This window comes from the organism of the source record quoted next, unplaced genomic scaffold, assembly GCF_019419815.1.
Source record: "Pyrus x bretschneideri cultivar Hongxiangsu unplaced genomic scaffold, Pyrus_bretschneideri_v1 Contig49, whole genome shotgun sequence".
Taxonomy (NCBI): Eukaryota; Viridiplantae; Streptophyta; class Magnoliopsida; order Rosales; family Rosaceae; genus Pyrus; species Pyrus x bretschneideri.
In genome coordinates this window covers 654,642-682,045 of record NW_025999786.1, presented here as the reverse complement: position 1 = coordinate 682,045, position 27,404 = coordinate 654,642, and the positions used below count along the sequence as shown (strand labels likewise).

The 27,404-nt window shown below is 38.3% G+C and overlaps 3 protein-coding genes across 3 annotated transcripts; all 3 read left to right on the top strand.

The window, feature by feature from the left end:
• Positions 1-694: 694 nt before the first annotated feature.
• Positions 695-12,292, top strand: LOC103956104 (probable DNA helicase MCM9). Its single transcript, XM_009368042.3, is given in 21 exon segments — positions 695-1,027; positions 1,105-1,207; positions 1,304-1,403; positions 1,517-1,655; positions 2,062-2,128; positions 2,521-2,695; positions 4,405-4,504; positions 4,820-4,917; positions 5,057-5,122; positions 5,314-5,361; positions 5,364-5,405; positions 5,973-6,089; positions 6,551-6,623; positions 7,656-7,722; positions 8,626-8,707; positions 9,047-9,168; positions 9,272-9,339; positions 10,139-10,248; positions 10,339-10,386; positions 10,471-10,623; positions 11,959-12,292. Coding segments are annotated over 21 exon segments (1,992 nt in total). The 5' UTR covers positions 695-890; the 3' UTR covers positions 12,036-12,292.
• Positions 12,293-15,411: 3,119 nt separating this feature from the next.
• On the top strand, positions 15,412-16,027 carry LOC125470150. Its single transcript, XM_048568694.1, has 2 exons — positions 15,412-15,612; positions 15,785-16,027. Exons 1-2 carry the CDS (start codon positions 15,412-15,414, stop codon positions 16,025-16,027), a joined length of 444 nt encoding a protein of 147 aa, XP_048424651.1.
• Positions 16,028-24,181: 8,154 nt separating this feature from the next.
• On the top strand, positions 24,182-25,836 carry LOC125470149. Its single transcript, XM_048568693.1, has 2 exons — positions 24,182-24,540; positions 24,591-25,836. The coding sequence occupies exons 1-2, from the start codon at positions 24,182-24,184 to the stop codon at positions 25,834-25,836; spliced, it is 1,605 nt and encodes a 534-aa protein (XP_048424650.1).
• The last annotated feature ends 1,568 nt before the right edge of the window (positions 25,837-27,404 follow it).

The following is a 27,404-nucleotide window of genomic DNA, read 5'->3' as shown; positions in this document are numbered from 1 at the left end:
GATATTACATATTGACCCAAATACATATATGTAAACAACACATAATTAACAATACTTACAACGATTTAATAATAATTGGATTTTACATACATGAATGTCTAAGAATTATTGATATTCAAGTCGAGTGTTTCAATCTGAGTAATAACAAATCTACAAATTGAACAGGTGGTCGAATTTCAACTCACAAATTGAATGGGTGGTCAAATTTTAATCCATATATTCGACCGGGTCAAAATTCTTGGCAAAGTTTTTATCGAGCCTCATCTATGCACCTTGGCCTCAACTATCTAAATATTTCAATGAATACTAGCATATGGGCATACATAAAGTGTGTGAGAAATTTTTTATTTTTGTTTTTGAAATAGAAGGAGAGAGGAAGAGAGTGATAGAGAATGTGGAAGTGAGAAATTTTTTTATTTTTTTAATTAGAAATATGTTAGGATTACATGTAGGTGAGTCTTTGAAAAAAAACCGCAAAATTTCGTTGTGTGAAATTATATTTCTGCCCCATATTTCTTATTCATGTTCTGTTTTAATTAGATGATTAAACTGATAATTTCATAGAATTTGGTTGACAATGAGTGTTTATTAATTAATAGAGATTTTACGGTTTCTTAAAAAAACTTGACCCGACCAATTTCGGTTGGGTGCTATTGGGTTCTGTCGGGTGGGTGGGACAGTGTTTGGCGGGCACCGTTTCAGGCAAGAGATTCAAAAGCAAAAAATAGGCACAGCTCCTCCTTTTATTCTTCGTCTTCTTCGCTAGTTGCTTGCAGTTGGAGGGAGTCTGAAATCCGGCAATTTCTTTCATATCTTCCGTGTAATTTTCTGGTTCGCAGTACAATTTCGTGGCCGATAGTTTAAACACTAGTCTAGTTGCTGTGTTACTCATGGACTCGGCGGCAACGGATGAACAGCCCGCTCACGTCAAAGACTTGGCGGCCTTTCTCATACGCCACCACTCAGACCAGCTTCGCGCCATCGCTCTTTCCCAAGACCCCAAGCTTCATTACCCTCTCTACGTCAGGTACCCCATTCCCCCATTAAACCCATTTTACTTCCATTATTTTTGAACTTCTATATTCTCTGTGCTTTCTTTCTTAGTTTTGCAGAGCTTATGGATGCCGATCCTCCGCTTTCGCATCTCGTTTTCTCTCAACCCATTGAGTACTTGCGCTTTTTCGATGAGGCCGCTCTTTGGGCTCATGTATGTGTGTAAATTTTGTGTTTAAAAGCTTAATTTATTGAACAAAACTTGATGGGATGGTGGAATTTGATGTGGCTTATGTGGCATTGTGTGTAGAAAGTCACACTGAGGGATTTGGATGGTTTTGATAAAGGGATAAAGAAGGAATTCATTCATGTCCGGATTGATATCAGTGGTTCGCCGCTCGAATGCCCTGGTTTGTTTCTATTTAAGATCACTATATTTATTTGTAGCCATTTCTTTCAACTGATTATCGTAGTTTTGTCATAAATAGTTGGTTGATGTCTATATTTGGGTGTGTAAAAGTAGAGACCTTTCCGAGCATTGGCCGTGTGAGAGTTAAGCATAGAGGGATTCTGCTCACCCTTAAAGGGACGGTGATTCGGTCTGGAGCAATCAAGATGTATGAAGGAGAGAGGAAGTATATGTGTCAGAAATGCAAGCACGAGTGAGTTTTTTTTATTTCACCCAAACTTTTACTCGCCATCTGTGCTTGTGGATGATATTTGAGATTTTGTGCTTAAGAATTCTTGACTAGCACAAAGAATTCGGGCCTTAATAAGGCATTGCTATTGTACTATAACTTTTTAAAAATACACTACGGATTGTCAAATATAAATTTTGCATCTGTTCACCATTTTTTGTTTCCAAATGATATCAGAATAAAATAGAGTAATAACTATAATCTTGTTTTGTGAATTCATGTGGTATATTGGTTCTTTTATGTCGAGATGAAATTCTTTATTACCTGATTTACTGGGAAAATATATGAGAACACATACACCTGTTCATATTATGCCTATTTATGTTGGTATAAAATCCTTTTTATGTTGAATTACTATGTTTGTCTGCAGATTCCTGGTTTATCCCGAACTGGAATCGAGAAACTCCATAAAACTACCATCATATTGTCCTTCTCAGGTAATCCAATTCAGATTGTTTAACAATGTCATTTGATATTTATTATCATGAAAGTCCAGAGACTACTTTGAAGAAGTAGTTAGCACTAGAAACTATCAAATGAGGTCATGCTGAATACATATGAAAGATATTAGATTTTACTTTAATAGATTAACAGTCATCTAGATAATTGATTTTGGTGATATAGAATTCTTGTAGCTTACTGTATTTATTCTTGTGCTTTAGCTCAAGTGGTATAGTGTGGGCTTTGACACTGTTTGGATTAGCATTTGTTGAAGGAGGAGACTTTGTATTTTATCTCACTTAATTGATTGGAAATATTTTAAGAGTCAGTCTCTTTGATATAAGTATGCTTTTAGAGTTTGACATCTGATCTGTTTTTCTGATGACAGAGGTCTAAGCCCTGTGAAGGCAACAAGTTCACGCATTTGGAAGGTTCTATTACATGCCATGATTATCAGGAAATCAAAATCCAGGAGAGTACACATGTATTGGGTGTTGGGGCAATTCCTCGTTCAATCCCTGTCATTTTAAAGGACGATCTTGTTGATATCGTTAAAGCTGGAGGTACCATATCCTGCGATCTGTTTTTTTGTTTTTCATTTTTCCATTTCTGTTTTTTAATAATTTATCTTCTGATGTCACTGTTTCCAAATTTATTTTGAACTGGAAACTTCATTTCAGCTTAAAAATTGTTCCTGTTTTATTATTGAAAAGAAGTATCACTTTTGTCTTTGTGTTTGCTAGGATTTTTTATTTTGACCTCTAGTTTAAAAATATTCTATTATACCCTTGTATTTTGCATTTAGGGCAATTCAAATCCAAAGCTATATTCACCTTTTCACTGTTTGATTTTCTGTTTTTAATGCAACAGTGACCACCTTAATGTACAACAGTGTCAAATTCTTCCAGTGATCCCTTAGAAAAAAACATGAAAAAATGATCATTTTTAGTGCTTCATTACATCCTAAATGCAAACTACAAGGATTAATGTATCTTTTGGCTGACATTTTGTTTTGACATAGCAAATTTCATAAGGTAACCAAAATTACATTTAAGAGAGTGAACAAGAAGTCCATCCGTATACAAAGAACAACTGAAAACTGATTACAACTACAAGAGTTACAACCAAAAACTACAACGACCAAGTTAACCAGCATTCCAGTATTGAAAAATAGAAGAGAATATTAAATCTCTGGGCTCAGATGAACTGAAGCCCATAGAAGGACGAAAATATCACCCTCTCCAAAGATCTTCTACCCGCACCCACTTATCTATAATGCCCCAAAAGCAGCCATCCTGCAGCAACCCTGCAACACTCTTGCCTCCTTATCTCTACCAAAAGCACCAAGGCTTTCATAAAGGAATGAGTGGGACCATTTCACTTGGCCTGTTTGAATAATTCCGGGGTAATCCATTTAAGCTATTGCTCTGCCTTTAGAGTAATGAAACAAAGTTCAAATATGTGTGTTGGGTGAAGGGGATTCTTAACTTTGTACTCGAAAAACCAGAAGAAAATAAGTTTGGTATCTAGAACATGAAACCTTTACATATTTCCTATGGAATAATTTTCACGCTTCTTATGCGTATTTCTCCTTACTCTGTTATTTCTTCTCACATAAATGTTAGTTTTATTTGTTTGTGAAGAAAAAAAATCTTGGACTGAAAGATGGCTTATAAATAACCTATTTTGCTAACTCCATGAGAAAAAACCTATGAATCTTCAGACTGTTAAGGTAAATTGAACTTTATAAAATACTATGATTATTTCAGTATGACTTTTGGACTCTGGTTGGACTGAGGTCCTTGAACTTCTTAAATACCGATTAACAAAAATATTTCTGCATTAGGTTGCTTGTCACTTGAGTCCTACCAAACTGATTCAGTCAGACCAAACAAAACTTTGTATAATTTATAGTCCTTTTCTTCGAAGATAAAAATTGGGGCAGCAGTATGTTTTTGTGTCAACTTCACCAAAGATGGCACAAACTTCATTCTTGACCTTAATAACCATTTCTATTAGTAAAGTTGCTTTTATGGCGATTTGGACCACCTCTTGGAATATATGGTGGTTTGTATGTTAAATTGTGCCTGCATAATTTTCTTTTGTGCATTGTTATATAGCACCTATTTCTCAATTATCATTCTTAGTTCTCCTGCTTTCGATGCATAAATGCATATTTTTCTTTTCTTGCTGTAGAATATGTGTAATACACGTCTGTTTTACCTAATTATTTTGTGCAGCGGTGAAAATGACTAATTAATTGTTGACACAGATGGTGTTATTGTTACTGGGATATTAACTGCAAAGTGGTCTCCAGACTTAAAAGATGTGCGCTGTGACCTTGATCCTATATTAATTGCTAATTATATTAGGTAAATTTGATAATTTGTTGAATTTATATCATCAATTGATCTGATAGTACTATATGTAATATTTGGAAACCATTGTGTGTTTGTGTAATTGAAATGGATATCAGTTACTGAAAAATGCTCACTACTGCTTCTATCGATTACAGTCCTACCCTTCCAAAAGAGAGATGACACAGTCATATGGCTCACATTGTGGATTTTCAAATTTACGGATAATTAACTGCCTTGGCAGCTTCACTGTTTAAAAGTATAATCTGGTGGATACAGAAACACTTAGTATTGGTTTTTCTTCCTTATATCTGTTTGTTACTTATTTAGGAGAACTAATGCGCTAAAGTCGGAAATTGATATACCTGATGATGCTATAGTGAAATTTAAGCAGTTCTGGTCAGACTTCAAGGATACCCCTTTGAAAGGTAAAAAGTCATTGATTCACAAATATCTATTTTACGAGAGGGTGTATTTTATGAACTTCTCTTTGTATATAATATTATGATGTGAACGTGAGTTTTCCAGTATAACTTTTCATTTTTTTATTTTTTGAGAATTAAACAGGGAGGAATGCCATTCTACGAGGCATTTGCCCACAAGTATTTGGACTCTTTACTGTAAAGCTTGCAGGTATGTGGACATCCACATCTTGTTCAATCTATTACTAATAGCATTCAGAAGTACTGATTTGGAGGTTTAGGTGTGTCAAAGAAAGTAAACTGATCTGGCTGGTTGTCCTTTTCCTTTATTCTACCTTTAAGTTTATGATCCATTTCTTTCTAGTTTTCTAATTTTATTCACATTTTCTTTGTTCAAACTAGTGGCATTAACACTTATTGGAGGTGTGCAACATGTGGATGTTTCTGGGACGAGGTTCGAGGAGAGTCTCATTTGCTTTTGGTTGGTGATCCAGGTTATTTTTCTAATATTTCTTTATTATTTTAGCGGGTTTCAGACCTGAATATTACACTGTCACCTACATCTAGCCATTTTTTTAATACATTTTTGGTTCAACACATATCAAGCATGTACTTTTTCAATTAGTGTATTCTAAAGTCGAGCTATGTATTGCAACAGAAACGTTCTCTTGGTACCTAGATGACCACAAAATGCCTTGTCACTTACCTTAGGATTTGATATCAAGATTAAAACATAAAAGCCCATCCATTTATTCTCCTGGCTGATATCAAATCCAAAGGCAGGTGACCAAGAGAACGGGACTCTCTGTTGCAAACTTTTAGTTGATTGATGTTTTTAAGTAGACTTTTGAAAATAGTTATGATACTATCCCAAAATTCAGAAAATCTTAGCCAACATAGACTATAATACACACACAAGAGCACATGCAAGCATGTTGAACATGCAGACACTTCCTACCGAAGTCCTGTTCTATTTACAGAATCCTTTGGATCATGACCAACCTTTAGACTTTGAATTAGATCATGGACTATATGTAACCATTAGTAGTTAAAACTCTCAGGTACAGGAAAATCTCAGTTCTTGAAGTTTGCTGCAAAGTTGAGCAACCGATCTGTTATAACAACCGGATTAGGAAGCACTAGTGCTGGATTAACGGTCACTGCAGTCAAGGATGGAGGTATGCATATCTCTAGTTGAATCGTACAACTGTTTATTCTAAAGAGAAAAGTTCATGTGGCTCACATAGGTTAAAGGTATAGTGAACAAGAAAAAAAAATTACTAAGTGCCTCTAAATGGGTCAGGTCATTTCGGGGCTAGTTTTTGTTTGTCCATCTCCGTTGTTGCTTAGTTTTGCTGCCTCATTTGAAATGACTAGGTATACTACTGGACAACTTTTCCCCTATACTGTTTAGTTCTTTTTTGATAAAGTATCTTTCTTATAAAATAAAAATAGAAAGATTTGTTTTGGACTCCTCTAGATCTCTTCTAAGCATGAATTTACTTTTACTTTTATTTTTGAGAAGAAACAAGAATATTCTAACTTACATCATTATGTTGAGAAGCACTATTTTGCTTTGCTTTCTTTGTTTGGTCCAAGATTAGAGTAAAAGGATTAACAATGTTTATGGAATATCTAGGGGAATGGATGCTGGAAGCTGGAGCCCTTGTTTTGGCAGATGGAGGGCTTTGTTGTATAGATGAATTTGACAGGCATGTTCTTTCATGGCTTTGTGGAACATTTCTTTCTAGTTGTTTTGATCATGCATTCAAATTGGCATACATGATTCATATATTATGAACTTATCAGTTATGAAGTTACCATGCCATGATTGTTTGTCATTAATAATTCATTGCTGATAATAATATCACTATGTTGAGTCGCCGGCCATCATAATTGCTATGTGTGCTTGACAGACAAATATGTATGATGATTCATATAGAATAAGGTGTCTTCACTTCAATATTCAAATGTACTTATTCTTAGATAGAGGTTAATTCTATCTATTTGAGCCATTCATTTTGTTGGATTTATTATCATACACTTGGGTGTTGTTGAGGAAGCGGTGTCAATATCTTGTAAAAAAAAAGGAGAAAAATTCTGGCTAGGCCAATAATGGAAGGTGTAGAACTGATAAGGATTCATTGAGCGAAACAGTTGAAATTAATGCTAATTCAAGGTGAGGGTATTTGGTTTTCTTCAAACCAAGATGCATATTGTCATAATTTAAATCCTGGGTATGGAACTTGGCTTGTGCTTTCTGTTTTACTAGTGGACATCTTGTCCACTTTTTGAAATTCTATTGTCGTTTGCATTAAAATTTCATTTCTTATAAATAAAAAATATTTATAATGCTTTTGCTGAGAAGTTCTCTTTTATATTTTAATTTAAATACAAAACCTAGTTAGGGAAGCAACTCTGTCACTTCACAATGGATAAATAGAAAATTTCTAATCTTAGATGTCCTAGTTCCTTCTCCTGTATTCCCTTCAATGATAATTCAGTGCGAATTGACATATGCATTTGTACTACACTCTTTATGTACTCGGGATGCAGGTTTAAAAAAAAAAAAAAAAATTAATAGGAATGGGGATTATGATCTCTCTTTTCAAGTATTTTTAGTTTTTTTTTCTGACAAAGTCTAGACATTTGCTTAATACAAACTTTAACTTTAATGGTTGATCTTGAAGATGTTATTTCCTTGCTTCTTGGCATATGATATCAAGTTAATTCTGCTTTGGCAGCATGAGAGAACATGATAGGGCAACCATACATGAAGCAATGGAGCAGCAGACTATAAGTGTTGCAAAGGTAAACATCCTAGATTATGTTCTATAAATAGTTGGAATGTATGTCGTCCTTATGGGGAATTCGAAACTGTGTAAGACGCATTTAGTTTGTAATTAAGTCAAAATTAGGCAAGATTTAAGAGTGTTCTCAACATACTTTTTGTTAAGATTAGCAACATGGACATACACACTTGGGTTACGCATAAGTTTACTTTCAAGCCATCTTTAAGGTCACTTTAACTTATATAGGTGAGGCCTCAGTAGACCTAGAGCTTCTGATGGTCCCACTCTCGGTGCAGACTTGATTAAGCATGAGGTTGGCCTTGTACATTTGGCTCCCACCTAGGGCAATGAAGTACAAATTTCATTTACTCTTAGGACATCACTGAGCCTGTTCCTCTCTGTCATTATCCTGGTCCTTTTCACTGTTGCTCTTGAATCTTCTGTGTTTTTTTTCAAAAATTCAAAAGAGGAAATCTGTTTGTCTGATGAATTATCTGCGTGTAATGCATTTCTGAGAAATATCATGGTAAAAGAGGATAAGCAGTTAGGGTAAAATTTATTTAAATTTGCTAGTAAAGATGCTATTGAGGGCCAGCCTTGGTGCAATGGAAAGGTTGTTCCTTCGTGGAAACAACCTCTTTGCAAAGCAAGGGTAAGGCTGCGTACAATAGACATCCACCCCCGCTCCCGTTTTGGGGTCGCCCTTTAGTATAGATGCTATTATGATCTCAGTTATTGGATTGCCTTAGCTGTTTTCATGTGTTCTATTTCTATATTCTTACCCCTCTTCCCTGTAAAGTACATGTTCCAAATCCTTTACAAAATTCCCTTTACTATTATTGATTTTTTTTATAATTTGTATTTTATATAACTTTTTATTGTGTGTCCTCTCAAAACTGACTATTGATGTACCTCTCTCTAGGCTGGTCTTGTGACAACTCTCAGTACTAAAACAATCGTTTTTGGTGCAACAAATCCCAAGGGACAGTATGATCCTGATCAATGTATTGCTTACATTCAGAAGATATTGTTTTTTTTTCACTTTATTTATTTTTATTTTTTTATACAATCAATATTGTGGGTGAGGGAAATTGATCTCGAGACATCAGGTGCAAGCAATATTGTTAGTTAGAGATATATTTTTCGAGATTCTATTTCTTGATTGCCCAAGTTTTTTTTGGGGGGGGGGGGGGGGGAGGCTAGAAACATTTTATTTTTTGAATCACTTAGGGAATATTTGACTAGTAATCATTATCGATATTCTTAAATTTTAGCCTGTAACGTTTTTTGGTTGAAAATACTAGTCACTTAGCTGATCCTTAATTTTATTTTTCGTTTGTCAGCGCTGTCAATCAATACGGCACTGTCTGGTCCCTTATTGAGCAGATTTGATATAGTCCTTGTACTCTTGGATACAAAGAATCCTGAATGGGATGGGGTTGTGTCATCTCACATTCTTTCTGAGGTAATCAGCTCGTAAACTCATGTAAGTTGCACCTGTTGTCATGTGGATAATTGGATGAATCTAATGATGACCTTGTCCCTCTTTCTTGATTTACCAACTGTAGGGAGAACCAGACAAAGGAAACCATGAGGAAGATTTAGCAAACATCTGGCCATTTTCGATGCTGCGTAGGTAAAATGTTTTCTTTAGTTGAAGAAAAGTCACCTAAAATCCTGATTTTTCTTGTACCCAAATAGTTGTCTATGTATAAATTCGTTTTTCTGGGTAAGCCCAAGTGGTGCCCAAGGGTGGGGAATGAGGTTGGATTAGGCTTGGCCAATGTTTCAGAAAATCATTTTTCTGGTTTAGTATGGTTGTTATTTGTACAAGTAACTAGTAGAAACTACCATTGAGGGGTTAGTTGAGTTGTCAGGCCTGTAGTTTACTCCCATGTCATCTGGGGCTCAATTCGTCAAGGTACCCTACCTACCTTCCAAAGATTATTGGGTTTGGTGGGGGGACAAGTTTCAAATCTGAGTCTGCAAAGCAGATTTGGGATTTTACTAGTTAGTATAAAAAAACCAACGAAAAAAAATGTAGAAACTTCTCGTAGTGGTGAGCTGTAAGGAGTCCACACTTTCATGAGAATTAATTAAAGGGAAAAGAATGGCAATAGCTTGAAGAAGAATCGGAAGTGTGACCAATTCAACTACTTACGCTCAGTTGGCTACCACTCTTTAAAATACTAATTTCAAGTATGCATTCTAAATAAGTAATCACGACATCATGCACAACAGGCTGGGTTGAAATTTGAAAACAAGTGGGTTACAACTTGCTAGACGAAATTGACCTTATTTTGTACAGTAACTGAAAATGTAATCTCTTGTGTTACGCTTTCGTTTGAAGTAAATTTTTGTGCAATCCTTGGATCAAATTTTATATACATATTTTTTTTGAGAGAGAGTTTCAAGTTTTGGTGGAAATCTTGCAGGTATATTCACTTTGTAAAAGGGTACTTCAGACCAGTCCTCACAAAAGAGGCTGAGATGGTCATCTCAAACTATTATCAACTGCAAAGAAGGTCTGCAACCGGCAATGCAGGTTCCACCTGAAGTAAATTTCCTTTATTAAATCTGTCTTTTGTTGTTCTATACTTCTATCTAATTAATTGCACTGTCTTTTGTGATTCAGCTAGGACAACTGTGCGCATGCTTGAAAGTTTGATACGCCTAGCTCAAGGTACATTGTTTTCTTTATGGAACTATTCTCTTAAGTGAATCTCCTGCTTCATTCCCCAAGATATTGACTTGGCCTATATTGCAGCACACGCAAGACTGATGTTCAGAAATGAGGTTACACGGTTAGATGCCATAACAGCCATTTTATGCATTGAATCATCCATGACTACCTCGGCCATAGTAGACAGTGTTGGAAATGCTCTGCATTCAAATTTCGCTGAAAACCCCGATCTAGAATGTATCCTTGCCAGTCATTTCTGCATGTATTTATCTTTTCTTAAGTTATGCCCTTGCATATTTACTTATACATGCATGCTAAACTGTTGTGAAGCAGATAATTCATCAATTTACCCCCTGAACTTGTAAGGATTGGCCAATTTCCCCCCTCAACTTGAATTTTGGCCAATTTCCCCCCTTAACTCTCATAATTAGTCAATTTGCACCCTACTGTTAATTTTTTTAATTTTCCATCTATTCTTAAGGTATCCGCATGACTGCCTTCAAAGGGAAAAAAAGTCATTTTCCCTACACCTTCTTTCTTCTTCCTTTTCTTCGAACTTTCTCTTCTTCTTCCTTTTTTTCAAGACGAGCCCGTGACTGCCGCCAACGCCTCCCTCCTCCGCTGTTTGCAGCCCAGTCCATTTGATATGCTGCTTTTGCAGTTTGCAGTTGCCCACACCCCGTCGCCTCCTCCATTGGCCTTGTCTACCTCTAGTAAGGTGTAGGGAAACCTACTTAACAGAAAATGACAATAGGGTGCAAATTGAAAAAATGACAATAGGGTGCAAATTGACTTTTTTTGCCCTTCAAAGGCAGTCATGCAGATTCCTACTTAATGGAAGAATAGATGAAAAATTAAACAAATTAACAGTAGGGTGCAAATTGACTAATTATGAGAGTTTTTTGGCCCGGGGGGGGGGGGGGTGTGGGCGAGGAATTGGCCAAAATTAAAGTTGAGGGGGGAAATTGGCCAATGGTCACAAGTTCAGGGGGTAAATTGATGAATACGTCTACTTGGTATGCCCTGAAAAAGCGAACTGAGTAGACTGGTGCGTATGACTCAAAAAATTATATATGTAGTTCTGTTTTTTGTGGAGATCACTTTCACTATCTTCACCATTAATTATCTGTCTACTAGTGTGTTTGGGCATTAGTCAGTGTTCGTTTCCTCCAGGTGATTCATCTGAACAGAGATCTATTTCGTAAAAGTAACATTTGAAGTCAATTTTATAGATTCTTAATGGTTTTGAACTGTACAATGAAAGTCAAATGTATGAAAGCTGTATTATAGAATTTGTTACTGGTTTGGTGTATAGAGTAATTAAAAATAGCTGGAAAGTTGGCAGTCAACATGGACGTGATTAGAGTTTGTGCGACTAATTTTTTCCTAAGATTCTTATGTATGCATTATACAGTAAATTTTTCCTAAGGTCATCATATTGTTGGATTTATGTGCTCTATAAGTGCATTCAGAAGAATGAAAAATCAAATTCTCTATTAGTTATTTGCACATTTAAGAGTTCTATTATGCATTTACCCAAAGATAATGTTCATCTCTTGACACGTCAAATAGACGCCAAGCAAGAAAGGCTGATCCTTGAGAAGCTAAGATCATTCGACGAGCTCCCAAACACAAATAGCATGCAATGATTATTGCAGGTAAGATGTATCGAAAGCCTTTGTACAGAGGACAATTTAATATGTTGTCTGCTTATCTATGGAACAATTATGCAGTTTTTAAAGTTTTTATACTGGTTACATTATAAATGTACATTCACTAACAAGTAATACTATTGTTATGGGTAAATTTTCGATGTTGGTCACTTGGTTGCATGAACTTCGCTATGCGTTTACACTTAAGTTTGATGATGTGAGTGTTCTAGTTGTTAGTGCAGATGTTGTCCATTCATTCATAAGTTCATGTTAACTACTGTTACCCTGTTTTTAATGTTCATTTCGATTGTATATGCCAAATGTACATTGTGCAATGGGTGTGTGAAGTAGAATAAGACTCTTAACTTGAAAAGGCATTCAAGTTTCCGATCTTCACAATCGCAGATTATGCTTTATAGAAGTTTACTGAGGTTCTTTTTATTCTCTGTAATATTCAATGTCGTAGAGAAGATTTATCGTTAGGAATCCACGGTTTTATTCTTTTAGTGTTTCTGAGCCATTACCTGTACTTGGATACTTGCACCGTTTCAAAATGTGAAACTTCTACCCTGCTTTTCTCTAATATACTTGGATTTGCCGCAATGATTAATTGAGTAGTTCATCTGTTATGTGGTGCTCTCTCATGAAATCAACATTTGTCATTGCACCAGATGAACGTTTTCAGGGTTTCTATACCAATGTACCACCTTCGAGTCATGCTTCATCTTCTCCTTGCTTGTTTTCGGGACTTTATTCCGGTACTTTAGCCGGATTTTATTGTTTTGGACCGGAAATCTGACATGCTCTCTCTTTACATTATCCATTACATGCTAAACTGATGAGAAGAGTGAAATGTTGGCATTGTAAAGATAAATGTGATAATTTAATCGATTCATTTGTTCTTATACAACTACACCTTTCCTTGTGTTCTGTTTGCTTATGCAAGGCACCTCTGCTTATAAGTTGTAGTGAAGTACGTTAACGGTGGAAGGTTTTTTCATGCTGAAGGGAAAGTTGGGCTTCTGTATTAAATCATGAACAAGTGACTTTGTAAATGATTCTCGACGAAGTTTCCGTCTAGGGTTACTTAATTCGAGAGAGGCGGAGCTAAATTAAGTGACTTGATGTTATGCAATATAAAGGAAGTTATTTTATCTCCGTATAGCATCTCCTACTCAAACAAAAGGAAATGTGAGGGCATTTGTCAAGACATAAATAAACAACGACCAATTAGACTAGACCATATCATCGCTCAATATGGCACAAATACCCTTGACGGTGTGAGCATACCACATTTCTTAAATGGGCCAACTAAACCAGCATGTTAAAGAATCGTGAAAGCCCATAAGTATCATGTCCTAAGCCCCAGTCGGAAATCACTTGCCAAGCTCTCTAATAGACTACTTGGGTCACAGGCAATTGTCATCCCTCTCTCAAGATAAGTGGTTGAGAGTATCTTCAAATGAGATGTCAAAATCTCATGTGAAATGTCACCGTACATATTTGATAGCAAAAGTTTATTTAATAGAAGTGTTATTTACTAACTAGGCTTGAAGGCTTTGTGATTAAAAGTCAAATTTGATATTAATGTCAATTTATTTTTAATTTATTTTAATGGTGGATCCCTTATTTCATTAACATTTCAACCAATACAAATTTTGTTTCATCATTTATTATAATTAAAATAATTTAAAGCTCTATTTAAATAAATAAAAATAACATTTGACAATTTTGTTTGGGAAGTATACAATTTGACATAAAACTTCAGGTTGTCACATCAGCCATCAATTGTAATTTGATTCTTATAATTTAACATTTCCTTTAGAGATGGTCTGATGACCCCAACACATCTGTCCCTTGAGGATCACAGGCATGCAGGGCAAGCTTTTCGGAGTCTTGGTCTAACACCACACCGATATTAGTCACTTGGTCTTACAATGTCATTTCTTTTGTATATTTTCTTCTTAATTTGCTTGGATAAAACTTTACACCCACCGTATTAAGGCTGCATGAGATGGTGATTAATATCATCAATGTGTGGTGGGATACCTCATGTATTTAAAAAAAAAAAAATTATTTGTTAAGATAAACAAATGAAAAACATTATCAATTGAGTTTAACATCCTTGTTATAGAAGAGGAAAATAATAGACACACACTTCTCTTTTCCTCTAAAATCATGCCTATTATTTTAATTTGGTTTACTCAACTCTATTCATAGAAAATAAGGAAAAAAAATAAATAAAAAATCCAATAATGCATCTACGTGTAAAAGGTTACAATATTCATAGTGTTGAAAATGTTGGTAGGTAGTGAATGGCCACAATACTTTGGCAGAAGTTTTCAATGCCCATACAAATCGAAATTGACTTTGGGGATGCAGATTCAAAAGTTGTGTTGTAAATTTCAAATGTATAATTAATATGTTTGATCGGAGCTGCTCTATAAATAGAGCGCTCCATATGCTTTCAAGAGACAGAAAACATAAAGAAAAAAAGATCAATAACATTATCCATTCCTCCCATTTTTATTTGTCGTTCACTTGAGTTATCATTATAGTGTAATATTTTACATCTGTCTCGCTCCTGTCATTAGTAAAGGTTATATTTCTGACTTTTACATATTTATAACACGTTATTAGCACGAGTCTCTAAAATATAATCATTCTCTCATTTCTCTTCGCCGAACGAAAGAAAGAAAAAATGTTTCCTCTAAGGTTTTTACTGTTCATCTTCTTCCTCTGCCTTAACTGCGCGGTATACCCTCGCGACGAACTGTTTGCTCCATGCCTGCTTTTCAACCTAACAGTTGCATTTATCTTTGATCTCTTATTTGGTGTAGAGATTGATTACTTATCCAATATTTATTTATGTTAATTTTAGTGCAATTCAAGATGGTGCGGTACAATCGCCCATCTTGAACTGCAAATTTATTCTTACTACGATCCAAAATGGTGCGGTATCATCGTCTATCTTGGACTGCAGATCTAATTGTACTGCAAATTTTAGGTGGAGCGGTATAATCGCCCACCCTACCCTGCATATTTAAATTTGCCTGCTGTTTAATTTCATTGCAATTTTAGGTGGTGCGGTATAATCGCCCATCCTGCTCTGCGTATTTAAATTTTCCTGCTACTTGAGTGGTGCGGAATAATCGCCCATTCTATGTTACATTATTTCAATGAGAATGGTGCGGTACAATCGCCCTCCTCATTCACCTTGAAAATCTCGAGCCAGAAGTTTCAAGTGCTTATCATTTTGGTCTGAAGATCAAAATGAAAATTTTGTAAGAGTTAGAAGTTATAACATTATATTCCTCCAGGAATACATATTATTGCAAGTTCTTACACATCTCATTTTCTTTCAGCAAAGAAAATGGCGAACTTGGCGAAGTTTGATTATGCTGTCCTGGACATTACTTGGAAGAATTACCTTACTTGGGTACTGGATACCAAGATCCATCTAGAAGCAGGGAATCTTAGAGATACCATCAGGGAAGAGAACAACTCATCCTCTCAAGATCGGGTGAAGGCTATGATCTTTATTCGTCGCCATCTTGATGAGGCTAAAGAGCGAGTACTTAACGATTGAAGATTCGTTAGCTCTCTGGAAGGCTTTGAGAAACAGATACAATCACCAGAAAAGGGTGATTCTTCCAAGAGCTCGCTATGAGTGGACTCACCTAAGGATCCAGGATTTCAAGTCAGTGGCTGAGTATAATTCTACGTTGTTCAGAATTACCTCTCAGGTGAAGCTTTGTGGGGATACCATTATTGAGGAAGACATGTTAGAAAAAATTTTCAGCATATTTCATGCCTCTAATGTGCTCCTCCAGCAGCAGTATAGAGCACGAGGCTACACTGAATATAACCAGCTGATATCTGTGCTCTTGGTAGTCGAACAAAACAATGAGCTCCTGATGAAAAACCATAATTCTCGACTTACTGGATCTGCACCATTCCCAAAAGTGAATGCTGCTCCCTCGAAGTGAACGCCACATCCTCTGGTTGTGATAATCATAAACGAGGATGTGGCCACAAACGAGGTCGGTGGAATAGGAAAGGCAAGAACCATGGAGTTCAATTTCACAACTAGGTTCCGAGGTATAATTTAGGCCTGACCTTCAAAAATGTGAATCGCCACAAAGGCAAAGCTCATATGAACAATGCTCCTAGGAACTCTAATAAAGCCTGCCATAGGTGTGGTGGCAATAGGCATTGGGCGTGTACTTGTCGTACCCCAAAACATCTGGTAGGATCTGTATCAAGCCTCATTCAAGGAGAAAGGTGTCGAGACTAATTTCCTCGACCAGGCTAGACCAATGGATATACCTGATCCAGTGTGCAACTTATCAGGACAACTGAACACAACCCACCTAGATGTTTCAGACTTTACTGTGGAGAGGGAAATGAAGTATACCGGTCCGATTGAATCATTGATGTTTGATGTACTTTTATTATGCTGAACTTGTAGTTTAAAAGCATTTCAGATTCAATAAAAGTGGCATGTAAATTTCTTGTTATAACTTGCTTTTAACTCTAATTCTCTTACTCAGAGAGCATGGATAAAAACTATGGTCATTCTCAAAACATGAGAAATGACGAAGATATTTGTCTTGCAAACTGGGCAACAACGCATACAATAGTTCGAGATCGAAAGTATTTCTTAAGATTGATGCTTACAAAAGTAAGGGTAATAACAATATCAGGACCTTCAGATGTAATTGAAGGCTTAGGGAAAGCTCAGATTATGTTACCAAATGGAACAATATTGTCCATACAGAATGCGTTGTACGTTACTCGATTTGCTCGAAATTTGTTGAGTTTCAAAGACATACGTTTAAATGGATACCACATTGAAACGAAAAGTGCAAAAAATATAGAGTATCTGTGTATTACCTTTAATGATACCCAAAACCGTATATTGGAGAAGTTGCATGGTTTGTCGAGTGAATTGTATTATACATACATAAAGACAGTTGAATCACATACTGTCATGAACCAGAAGTTCATTGATTCAAAAGTTTACATGCTTTGGCATGACCGTCTGGGTCATCCAGGATCTACCATGATGCGTAGGATCATTACCAACTCTAATGGACATCCATTAGTGAGCAGACACATTGCTATCTCAAATGATAACCCTTGCAAGGCTTATTCTCAAGGGAAGTTGGTAATTAGACCATCACAACTAAAGGTTGATGCTGAATCCCCATCATTTCTGCAAAGAATTCAAAGAGATATTTGTGGACCTATTCAACCATCATGTGGACCATTCCGATATTTTATAGTTTTGGTTGATGCATCTACCTGATGGTCACATGTTTATCTCTTATCTACTCGGAATGTAGCTTTTGCGAGACTTCTTGCTTAGATAATTAAGTTACGAGCACAGTTCCCAGATTACCCCATTAAGTCAAACTAACTTGATAACACTGGTGAATTTATGTCTCAAACCTTTGATGATTACTGCATGACATTGGGCATCGATGTTGAACACCCCGTTCCTCATGTCCATACTCAAAATGGTTTAGCAAAAGCATTGATCAAGCGGCTTCAGTTAATAGCTTGCATTCTGCTTATGAAATCCAAATTGCCAGTCTCTGCATGGGGACATGCCATCTTACATGTTGCATCATTGGTTCGATTGAGACCTATAGCCAACTACCAATACTCCTCAGCACAACTCGTGTTTGAACATCAGCAAAACATTTCACATTTACGAGTTTTTTTGTTGTGCTGTTTATGTACCTATTGCACCGTCACAATGCACTAAAATGAGATCTCAGCGTAGACTGGGAATTTATGTGAGTTTTGATTCACCATCTATCATTAGATATTTAGAACCCTTGACAGGTGATATGTTTACAGCTTGTTTTGCCGATTGTAACTTTGATGAGTCAGTCTTCCCGTCGTTAGGGAGAGAAAAGACTGCTCCAGAAGAACGGAAAGAGCTGACATGGATTGTTCCCACCTTGTCTCATTTTGATCCTCGAAGCATTCAATGTGAAAATGAAGTGAAAAGGATCATTCATCTTCAAAGTATTGCTAATCACAAATGCCAGATGCATTTAATGATGCTATAAAAGTGACAAAATCACATATACCAGCTGCAAATGCACCTGCAAGAATTGATGTCCCTGTTGGACAAAATAAAGTGGCAGGGAATGATTCATCTGGTGTATGCCTGAAGGGTGGTAGACCTCCAGATTCAAAAGATTCAGCCCCTCGAAAGAGAAAGACGAGGGCACAATTGAATCCAAATGAGATCATTCAAGAAGAAAAAATGAATGACACATCCACAATTCATGATTCTGTACTTTCAGAAAAAGAAAATGTCCTTGATGAGACATATGTACCTGAAGAAACAGAGGTACATGAAAGTAAAGAAATCTCCATAAATTATGCATGTACAAATGAAATGTGGGATCAGAATGAAATAACCATCGATGATATGTTCGCATTCGCAGTAGCTATTGAAATCATATTAAGTGATGATATTGAGCCTCGCTCTGTTGATGAATGCAAACAGAGACAGGATTGGCCTAAGTGGAAAGATGCAATCCAGGCAGAATTAAATTCCTTGGAAATGCGGAATGTTTTTGGACCAGTAGTCCAAACCCTGTTTGGTGTAAACCCTGTGGGTTACAAATGGGTATTCCCAAGGAAACGCAATGAGAAAAACGAGATTGCAAGATATAAAGCACGACTCATTGCACAAGGCTTTTCTCAAAGACCTGGAATTGATTATGCGGATACATACTCTTTTGTAATGAATGCAATTACGTTCCGTTACTTAATAAGTTTAGTGGTTTTAGAAAGACTTGGCATGCAACTTATGGATGTCATCACTGCGTATTTATATGGAGAATTAGATACTGACATATATATGAAAGTCCCAGAAAGACTTAAGTTGCCTAAAACAAGTAACAAACCACGAGGTATACTCTCGATCAAATTAAGGCGATCATTGTATGGGCTGAAACAATTTGGACGAATGTGGTATAATCGTCTCAGTGAGTATTTGATCAAAGAAGGGTATATCAACAATGTCATTTGCCCTTGTGTGTTTATTAAGAAATCCAACTCTGGTTTTGCTATAGTGGCAGTATATGTTAATGATATAAGCCTAGTTAGAACTCTTGAAGAGCTCAATAAAACTGCTGAATATCTGAAAAGTGAATTTGAAATGAATGACCTTGGGAAAACAAAATATTATCTCGGCCTGCAGATCGAGCATTGTGCTAGTGGAATTTTGGTCCACCAATCAGCTTATATTGAAAAAATCCTGAAGTGATTTGGTATGAACAAGACTTATCCACTCAGCACACCAATAGTCGTTCGTTTTTTGGACATTAAGAAATATCTATTCCATCCAAAAGAAGATGATGGGCTGGTCTTTGGTCCAGAAGTACGATATCTGAGTGCAATAGGTGCTTTGTTATATTTAGCACAATGTACTAGACCAGATATAGTTTTTTAAGTCAACTTGTTAGCAAGGTATAGTTCTGCTCCAACAATACGTCATTGGAAAGGTGTCAAAGATGTATTGCGATACCTTCGTGGGACAACAGACATGGGTCTCTTTTACTCAAAGAACTCCACAAATGACCAGGTCCTTGTTGGATATGTAGATGCTGGTTTTTTCTCTGATCCGCATAAAGTCTGTTCACAAACTGGATATGTGTTTATGAATGGAGATACAACAATCTCATGGCGCTCAGCCAAGCAAATATTAGTTGCTACATCTTCAAATCATTCAGAAATACTTGCTTTACATGAAGCAAGTCATGAACATTCTTGGTTAAGATCAATGATCCATCACATCTGGAATTCATGTGGTCTAACTTCGAAGACAGACAATCCAACTGTCATTCATGAAGATAATGTAGCTTGTGTTGCCCAAATGAAGGAAGGATTCATCAAGGGCGATAAGACTAAACACATATCTCCCAAGTTTTTCAGTGCACATGAGCTTTAGAAGGTTAAAGTTATTGAAGTCAGACAAATCCATTCTGTTTGTACCATACTTGACCTATCCTGAAACTACTGAGCACCGATTAACAGTAAACCGTCAAGGGCCCACAAGATTTTCCCTCAAATCAGGAGGCCAATCACAATGCGACACATGTCGATATCAGAGGCCAATCACAGCACAACACGTGTCGATATCAGAGGCCAATCACAACACGACACGTGTCAATGTTAGAACAAAGCTAGAAACTCTCTTCTATAAAAGAGGATCATTCTACCACAATAATCCCTAATGTCATTTGTACTAAACTATTCACTAGAACTCATTAAAAGAGAGCTTGAACCTATATATTTGTGTAAACCCTTCACAACAAATGAGAACTTCTCTACTCCATGGACGTAGCCAATCTGGGTGAACCAAGTACATCTTGTGTTGTTTGCTTCCTTGTTTCTATTTATCTACATACTTATCCACACTAATGACCAGAGCAATCTAGCGAAGGTCACAAACTTGACACTTTCTGTTATACCAAAGTCCTCGTCGATTTTGTGCATCAACATTTGGCGCCGTCTGTGGGAATCACACTTATTCCTACTCTTTCCAGGTTTGTCAAGCTGTTTTTCACCATTCTTACACTTTTTTTTGACCAGGCACCCCTCTCCAACATGGAGAGCAAAGGGAGCCACAACACGCAGAACGACACCCCCCTCGCACTTAGTGCGAAGTAACGAAATAAGGAACGAAAAAAGTTTGTTTTTCAGGCTAAAGTCGATGAGCTAGAGGCTCAGAACAACAAGATAGCGATAAAGAATGAGATCCTCTACGAGCAATATGAGAAGCTCTTCGGGATGTTCCATGAAGCTAGGCATACTCAAACACATGAACTCATCGCCCCCGTGGAAGTCAACCACCACCTAGATTCCCCCCAACACGGGGGATCACCTGCCTTCAACATGGATATGCCTAATGGGAAGTGAGTTACTCATCAAGGTGTTGATCAACATGAGACCTCTCTCGACCTAACTGCTTCGACCCGAAGTAGGAGAAGTGGAGGAAGACACCTTTTTGCAGAAGCAGCGGAAGGATTGAAAGCTGTTTATTGCGACCGTCGGGACTTCTTGAGGCAACGTCGAGAGAACCCCATCCACATAAGCTCGAAGGTCAATGACCCAAGGGTTTCTGAAAGATTCGATCCCCTCTCATGTCCCAAGCCAGCTACCAATTTAGGGAAGGAGCGACAAGTCCTAGAGGAATATGAATGTACGGGGGACTCGGGGGTATTTCGACAAGCTTGCCCTGGAAGTCAGTACGGTGAGTCCAAAGAAAAATCTCATGCTCTTGATCAAGCTTTCCTATTTCTAAGAGGAGATGGAAACTTACGAAAGAAGGATCTAGCAGTACCTGACTATACTCAGGACCCTCTTTTCCTACAACTCCTTGAGGAAGTAAACAAGTTGAAGGCCGAACGTCAGGCCGAAATACCTGACTGGAACCAACCTAGGCTTGGCCCTCTTACAAGGAGGATCCTCGACACCCTCCTCCAAGCAAAGACAAAGCAGAAGCTTGGCTTACAACTCTACACTAGAAGGGAGGATCTGATTGAACACCTTAACCTTTTTGAGTCCATCATGGCATACCGGATGCACACTAATGAAGAGCGATGTCTTCTCTTCCCCTCTACCCTCTCTGGCGGAGCTCTGAATTGGTATTACCATCTTCCACTTGAGATGGTAGACTCATTTGAGGAACTGAGGAAATTGTTTGTCTTTCAACACATCTTCTAGACAGATCACTTGCATTCTGCAGATGACTTGTACACTATTCGCCAGAAGCCGGATGAGTCACTATGAAAGTATACCGGTCGTTTCAGCCATGAGTATTCTCGTTGCACTGAGGTAAATGCCAAGACCGCCCTTAAAGCCTTCACGGCAGGTGTACGTGTCTATTTCTTCGAGTACATGATTAATGCTAACACTTGGAAGACTTACTCTGAGGTGATGACACAGGCTTACAACCATGCCTTCATTGAGGCAAGGACATATCAAGGGAAACTCCCCACAGCCATCCCTTATTAGCAAATGGGGAGTGAAAGCCAGATCCAACCGAATGAGAAGACCTTAACCTTCTAAACGGCAGTGACGCTTCCCTCTACTCTACCTAATACCTCGCCAAGTCAATAAGTGTATCATTCTTATGGCAAGAGGAAAGACTCCCATCATCACCAATCTCATTTTAATAAAAAGAGTAAGGGGCATTATCGCGATAACCAAGGATATCGCCACGATAATGCCCGCCCCTAGGTAGTCAACGCAGTGGGCCAAACACATGTCAAGAAGGGTCATACCCCGAGGTATGTGTATGTCACACCTTTGAACGCCACATGCACGACCATTTACCCCAGTATAGCTCACTTGATACTGAAGCCAAGGCCGAATGAGCCAGATTACAAGTCCACAAAGAACACATGCGTGTTTTGTGGTTACCACGAGTATAATGGCCATGATGGCGAGAAATGTATCACTCTCCGTGATCATATTGAAGCTTTGGCACGTGAAGTAATTGATCAATTCATTCTTCACCCTCCAAGGGATAACCGCAACCAACGCCAAGTGAATGTGATATATTCCATAAGCGGTGGCACACCCATATCTGAATCTTTCAACAGGGCCATGAAAAACAATGAACGAACTTTGAGGCTTGGCCATCAAGTGTTTCACGTGGAAGAGATAAGGGGAGGCAAGTATCAAAAGCCTAACTGGGATCCAATATGTTTCTACCCTGAGGAAGAAAGAGGTATCATCTATCCTCACAATGATCCACTGATCGTGGAGGTTCACATAGCCAACTTTGACGTACGACAAATCCTGGTAGACACGGGGTCGTCGGTCAATATCATGTTTGCAAAAGCTTTCAGAACACTTAATGTAGCTGAATACTTACTCGATCACTCGGTTTCTCCTCTGATAAGCTTCTCCGGTGATATTGTGAAACCTTTAGGGAGCATACACTTACCCTTCATCATTGGTACAGGCCCTTACACAACCATTATCACCACTAACTTCCTGGTGGTTGATTGCCCAACTGCATACAATGTCATTTTTGGGCGCACAGGCATCAAAGATCTCAAGGCCATGGTATCCACACTTATGTTGTTGATGAAATTTCCAACCTCCCATGGCAACGGTTACATCAGAGGAGATCAACTTAGTGCACGATCATGTTACAACACTTCAGTCAAGCAACAACACTTGCATGTACCTAAAGAAACACTTTTTATACATGACCAAGTTATAAAGACCAGCTCGGACAAAGCCAACTTGGATCTTCACGGTGGTAACAGTCAACCCGACGATCCTTGAGATGACTCTTTCACCCAGCAAGCACAACTTGCTGAAGAGTTGGAAAATGTCTCTATCTCAAAAGATTATTCGGACCGCATAGTGAAGATTGTCACCACTTTGTCACCACCCATTCGGTTGGCATTGATCTCTTTTTTGCAAGAGAACACTAAAGTCTTCGCCTGGTCATACAAAGACATGCCAGGCATCTCTCCCGATATTATCTGTCATCGCTTGAGTATTAATCCCAAGACCAAGCCGATGAGACAGAAGTGAAGATTTTATGATGCTGAACGATACGAGGCAATGAAGACAGAAGTTGAAAAACTCAAAAGCATAGGCTTCATCCATGAAGTCAATTATCCAATGTGGGTAGCAAATGTGGTCCTTATTAAGAAAAATCCGACCACGGAAAGTCTTTTTCTTCAAAAGATCTTGTGGAGAATGTTTGTCGACTACACCGACTTAAACAAAGGATGCCTGAAAGATAGTTTTCCCCTTCTTCTCATTGATAGACTTATAGACTCTATAGCAGGGTGTGAACTTTTGAGCTTTGTGGATGCTTACTCAGGGTACAACCAAATCCTCATGAACCCTTTGGACCAAGAACACACGGCCTTCACTACTGACAAAGGACTATATTGCTATAAAGTCATGCTATTCGGCTAAAGAGTGCAGGGGCGACTTATCAAAGATTAATCAATTCAATGTTCGCTGAACAGATTGGGAAAAATATGGAAGTTTATGTTGATGATATGTTAGTCAAAAGCAAACATGCTGACTAACACATCGCTAGCTTGTCTGAAACCTTCTCTATCTTGAAGAAGTATCGAATGAGGTTGAACCTCAACAAATGTGTTTTCGGCGCGGGCTCTGGAAAATTCTTGGGCTTCATGATTAGCCAACGAGGCATTGAAGCTAACCCCGAGAAGATCAAAGCAATCATGGACATGAAAGAACCAGCAACCTCAAAAGATATCCAGAGCCTTATTGGCAAGGTAGCAGCCTTGACCAGGTTCATTTCTAAGGCCACAGATAAATGCAGTCCTTTTTTCAAAGCACTTATGGGAAGCAAGAGGTACATTACGTGGACTGATGAATATACCGAAACATTTAAGAACCTCAAGGAGTACATGAGTAAAGCCTATATGCTTTCCAAACCTGAAGTTGGCGACACCCTAATTGTCTATCTGTCTGTCTAGGCTTCAGCAGTTAGTTCTGTCCTCATTGTAAGGATGATAGTATTGAACGACCTGTCTACTACGCTAGTAAGGCTCTACAAGATGCAGAGACACGATACTTCAACACTGAGAAATTAGCTTTAGCATTAGTCATGTTTGCTTGGAAACTTCGCCCCTACTTCCAAGCATACTCCATCATCGTGCTTACTAGTCATCCCTTTCGACAAATACTTCAGAGTCTTGACACTTCAGGGCGAATGATCAAATGGGCAATAACACTGGAAGAGTTTGACATCTCCTACCACCCAAAGCCAGCTGAGAAGGGCCAAGCAGTTGTAGATTTCATCGTCGAATTCACTTATCCTGTTGACATTTCTCCTACACCTAAGGCAGTGGCTTCATCACCCTCAGAAGCCTGGAAGGTAGAACCAACACTCCCAGTATGGACTCTATATATTGATGGCTCATCCAACCAACAGGGTTGTGGAGCAGGACTAGTCCTGACTACCCCCGACAAAGTGGCAATGGAGTATGCTTTTCGCTTCAAATTCAAGGTGTCAAACAATGAGGCCAAGTATGAGGCCTTTTTAGCAGGCTTACGTTTGGCCAAACACCTTGGAATTAAACAAATTAATATCTTCAGTGACTCTCAAATGGTGGTTAACCAGGTCACGAACAACTTTGACGCCAAGGATAACTCCATGGCAGCGTATCTTGCGCAAACGCAGCTTTTGCTCAAGCACTTCCACTACCAGATCACTCTAGTCCCTCGAGCAGCAAACAGTTATGCAGACGCTTTGGCTCGCCTCGCCTCAGCAGTGGAAGACAGGATTGGGAGAAAAATTCATGTCGAATTGTTGGCAGCACCAAGCACCATAGTCGTAGAAGTGTGCAACTTGCAACAAGGTGATAGCTGGATCACCCCGATTTATAAATTCCTTGCTCATGGCACCCTCCCAAATGATAAAGTCCAAGCTACGCAGATTCGATACAAGTCTACCCGCTACCTAATCATTAATGACCAACTCTACAAGCAAGGTTTTAACCTACCATACTTACGATGCCTCACATCTGCGGAAGCGGAAATTATCCTTCGAAAAATACATGAAGGAGTCTGCGGAGATTATGCTGGATCTCGATCCCTAGCACACAAGGCTTTTCGTCAAGGATATTACTGGCCAACACTCCACCACAATGCCATCAGAATATCTCGCTCATATGATAAGTGTCAAACATACGCAACTATTCATCACTCCCCTCCCGAGCCTCTTACTCCTATGATCAGCCCTTGGCCTTTCGCCCAATAGGGACTTGATTTGATCGGCCCAATGCCTGTCAGGAAGGGCAAGTCCACTATGCAATCGTTGCAGTTGACTATTTTACAAAGTGGGCCGAAGTAGAACCTTTGGCAACCATTACTGAGGCAAAAATAAAAGACTTTGTATAGAAGAACATCCTTTGCAGATTTGGCATTCCTAATGCGATAATCACGGACAATGGGCAACAGTTCGACAACAAGAAATTCAGGATGTTCTGTTCTAAGTTTAACATCAACTTATGTTTTGCCACCCCAGCTCATCCCTAGTCTAACGGACAAGTTGAGGCCATCAACAAAATAATCAAGCGCACTTTGAAAACCAGCTTGGACAAGGCTAAAGGCTGTTGGCCAGAATTTGTACCCCAAGTTCTTTGGTTATACCGCACTTCATATCAGACTTCAACAGGAGAAACTCTATTCTCACTTGTCTTTGGTACAGAAGCCGTTGTCCCAGTTGAGCTTGAGCAAGCAATGTTCCGAGTCCAGAACTACATGCAAAGTGAAAATGACAAATAACTCACCCTCAACTTGGATCTAGTCGAGGAACACAAAAACCTGGCTCACTTGAGGAATGTCGCCTACAAGCAGCGTATCTCCAACTACTATGACTTAAAAGTCAAACCTCGTTCTTTCAAAGTGGGGACTGGGTATTGAAGAAAAGACTAATATGCGACAGAGTCCCGAGTGAAGGCATGCGTATCCCAAATTGGGATGGACCGTTCGAAGTTATTGGCATCAGTCGCCTTGGTTCTTATAAGCTCAGGAACTCCGATGGCAAAACCCTTGGCCATCCATGGAACGCTGATCACTTGAAGTACTATTACAAGTAAACTCACACTGTACAAGTGTTGAGCTACGGCCATTTGACATCCTATGTAATGAAGGTCATTTGGCATCATTTCAATAAAGAGGTGAATTTAGACAACTTGGTCCTAACTCCTTTACATCCTTATCACTAAGACGCTCAAGTTTGAAGCTTCAACACGAATGCTTACAACATGAAATAAAGTTTAAGTATATATCAATATGACTTATATCCAAACAAGGGATTTATTCAAACATAGCCAAACATTTATCAATGATAGTACAAATACTTAGCAATTAACATCAAAGCACACAGTACAAGGTTGCAAACATGCACAAACAAAAAACCCTCAGCCTTATAACATGGCATATGCCATACAAACAACAAACTAGTACATCCAGAGTACATGGCACATGCCATACAAACAACAAACTAGGACATTCAAAGTACATGCAGAAAAAGAGGGCACTATGAGTCATCCTCATCTGAGGCCGAACCCCTGACAATATCACTCTGCGTTTCAACCGCATTGCCATTGCCACCATCCTCGGTATCTCCAAAACCATCCCCACTCTCCTGAGACTGCTCACCGACACTAGCCTCATTATTAGAGTCATCTTCACTACTAGGATCAATTGCGAGGATGAAGGCTTCACCTCTTTGTCATTACTTATCCATCTCATCACGGTACTTTCGAATAATGCTTCCATTATCGTAACGCTCAAGGATAGCCATCCATTTCCTTTTCTCAA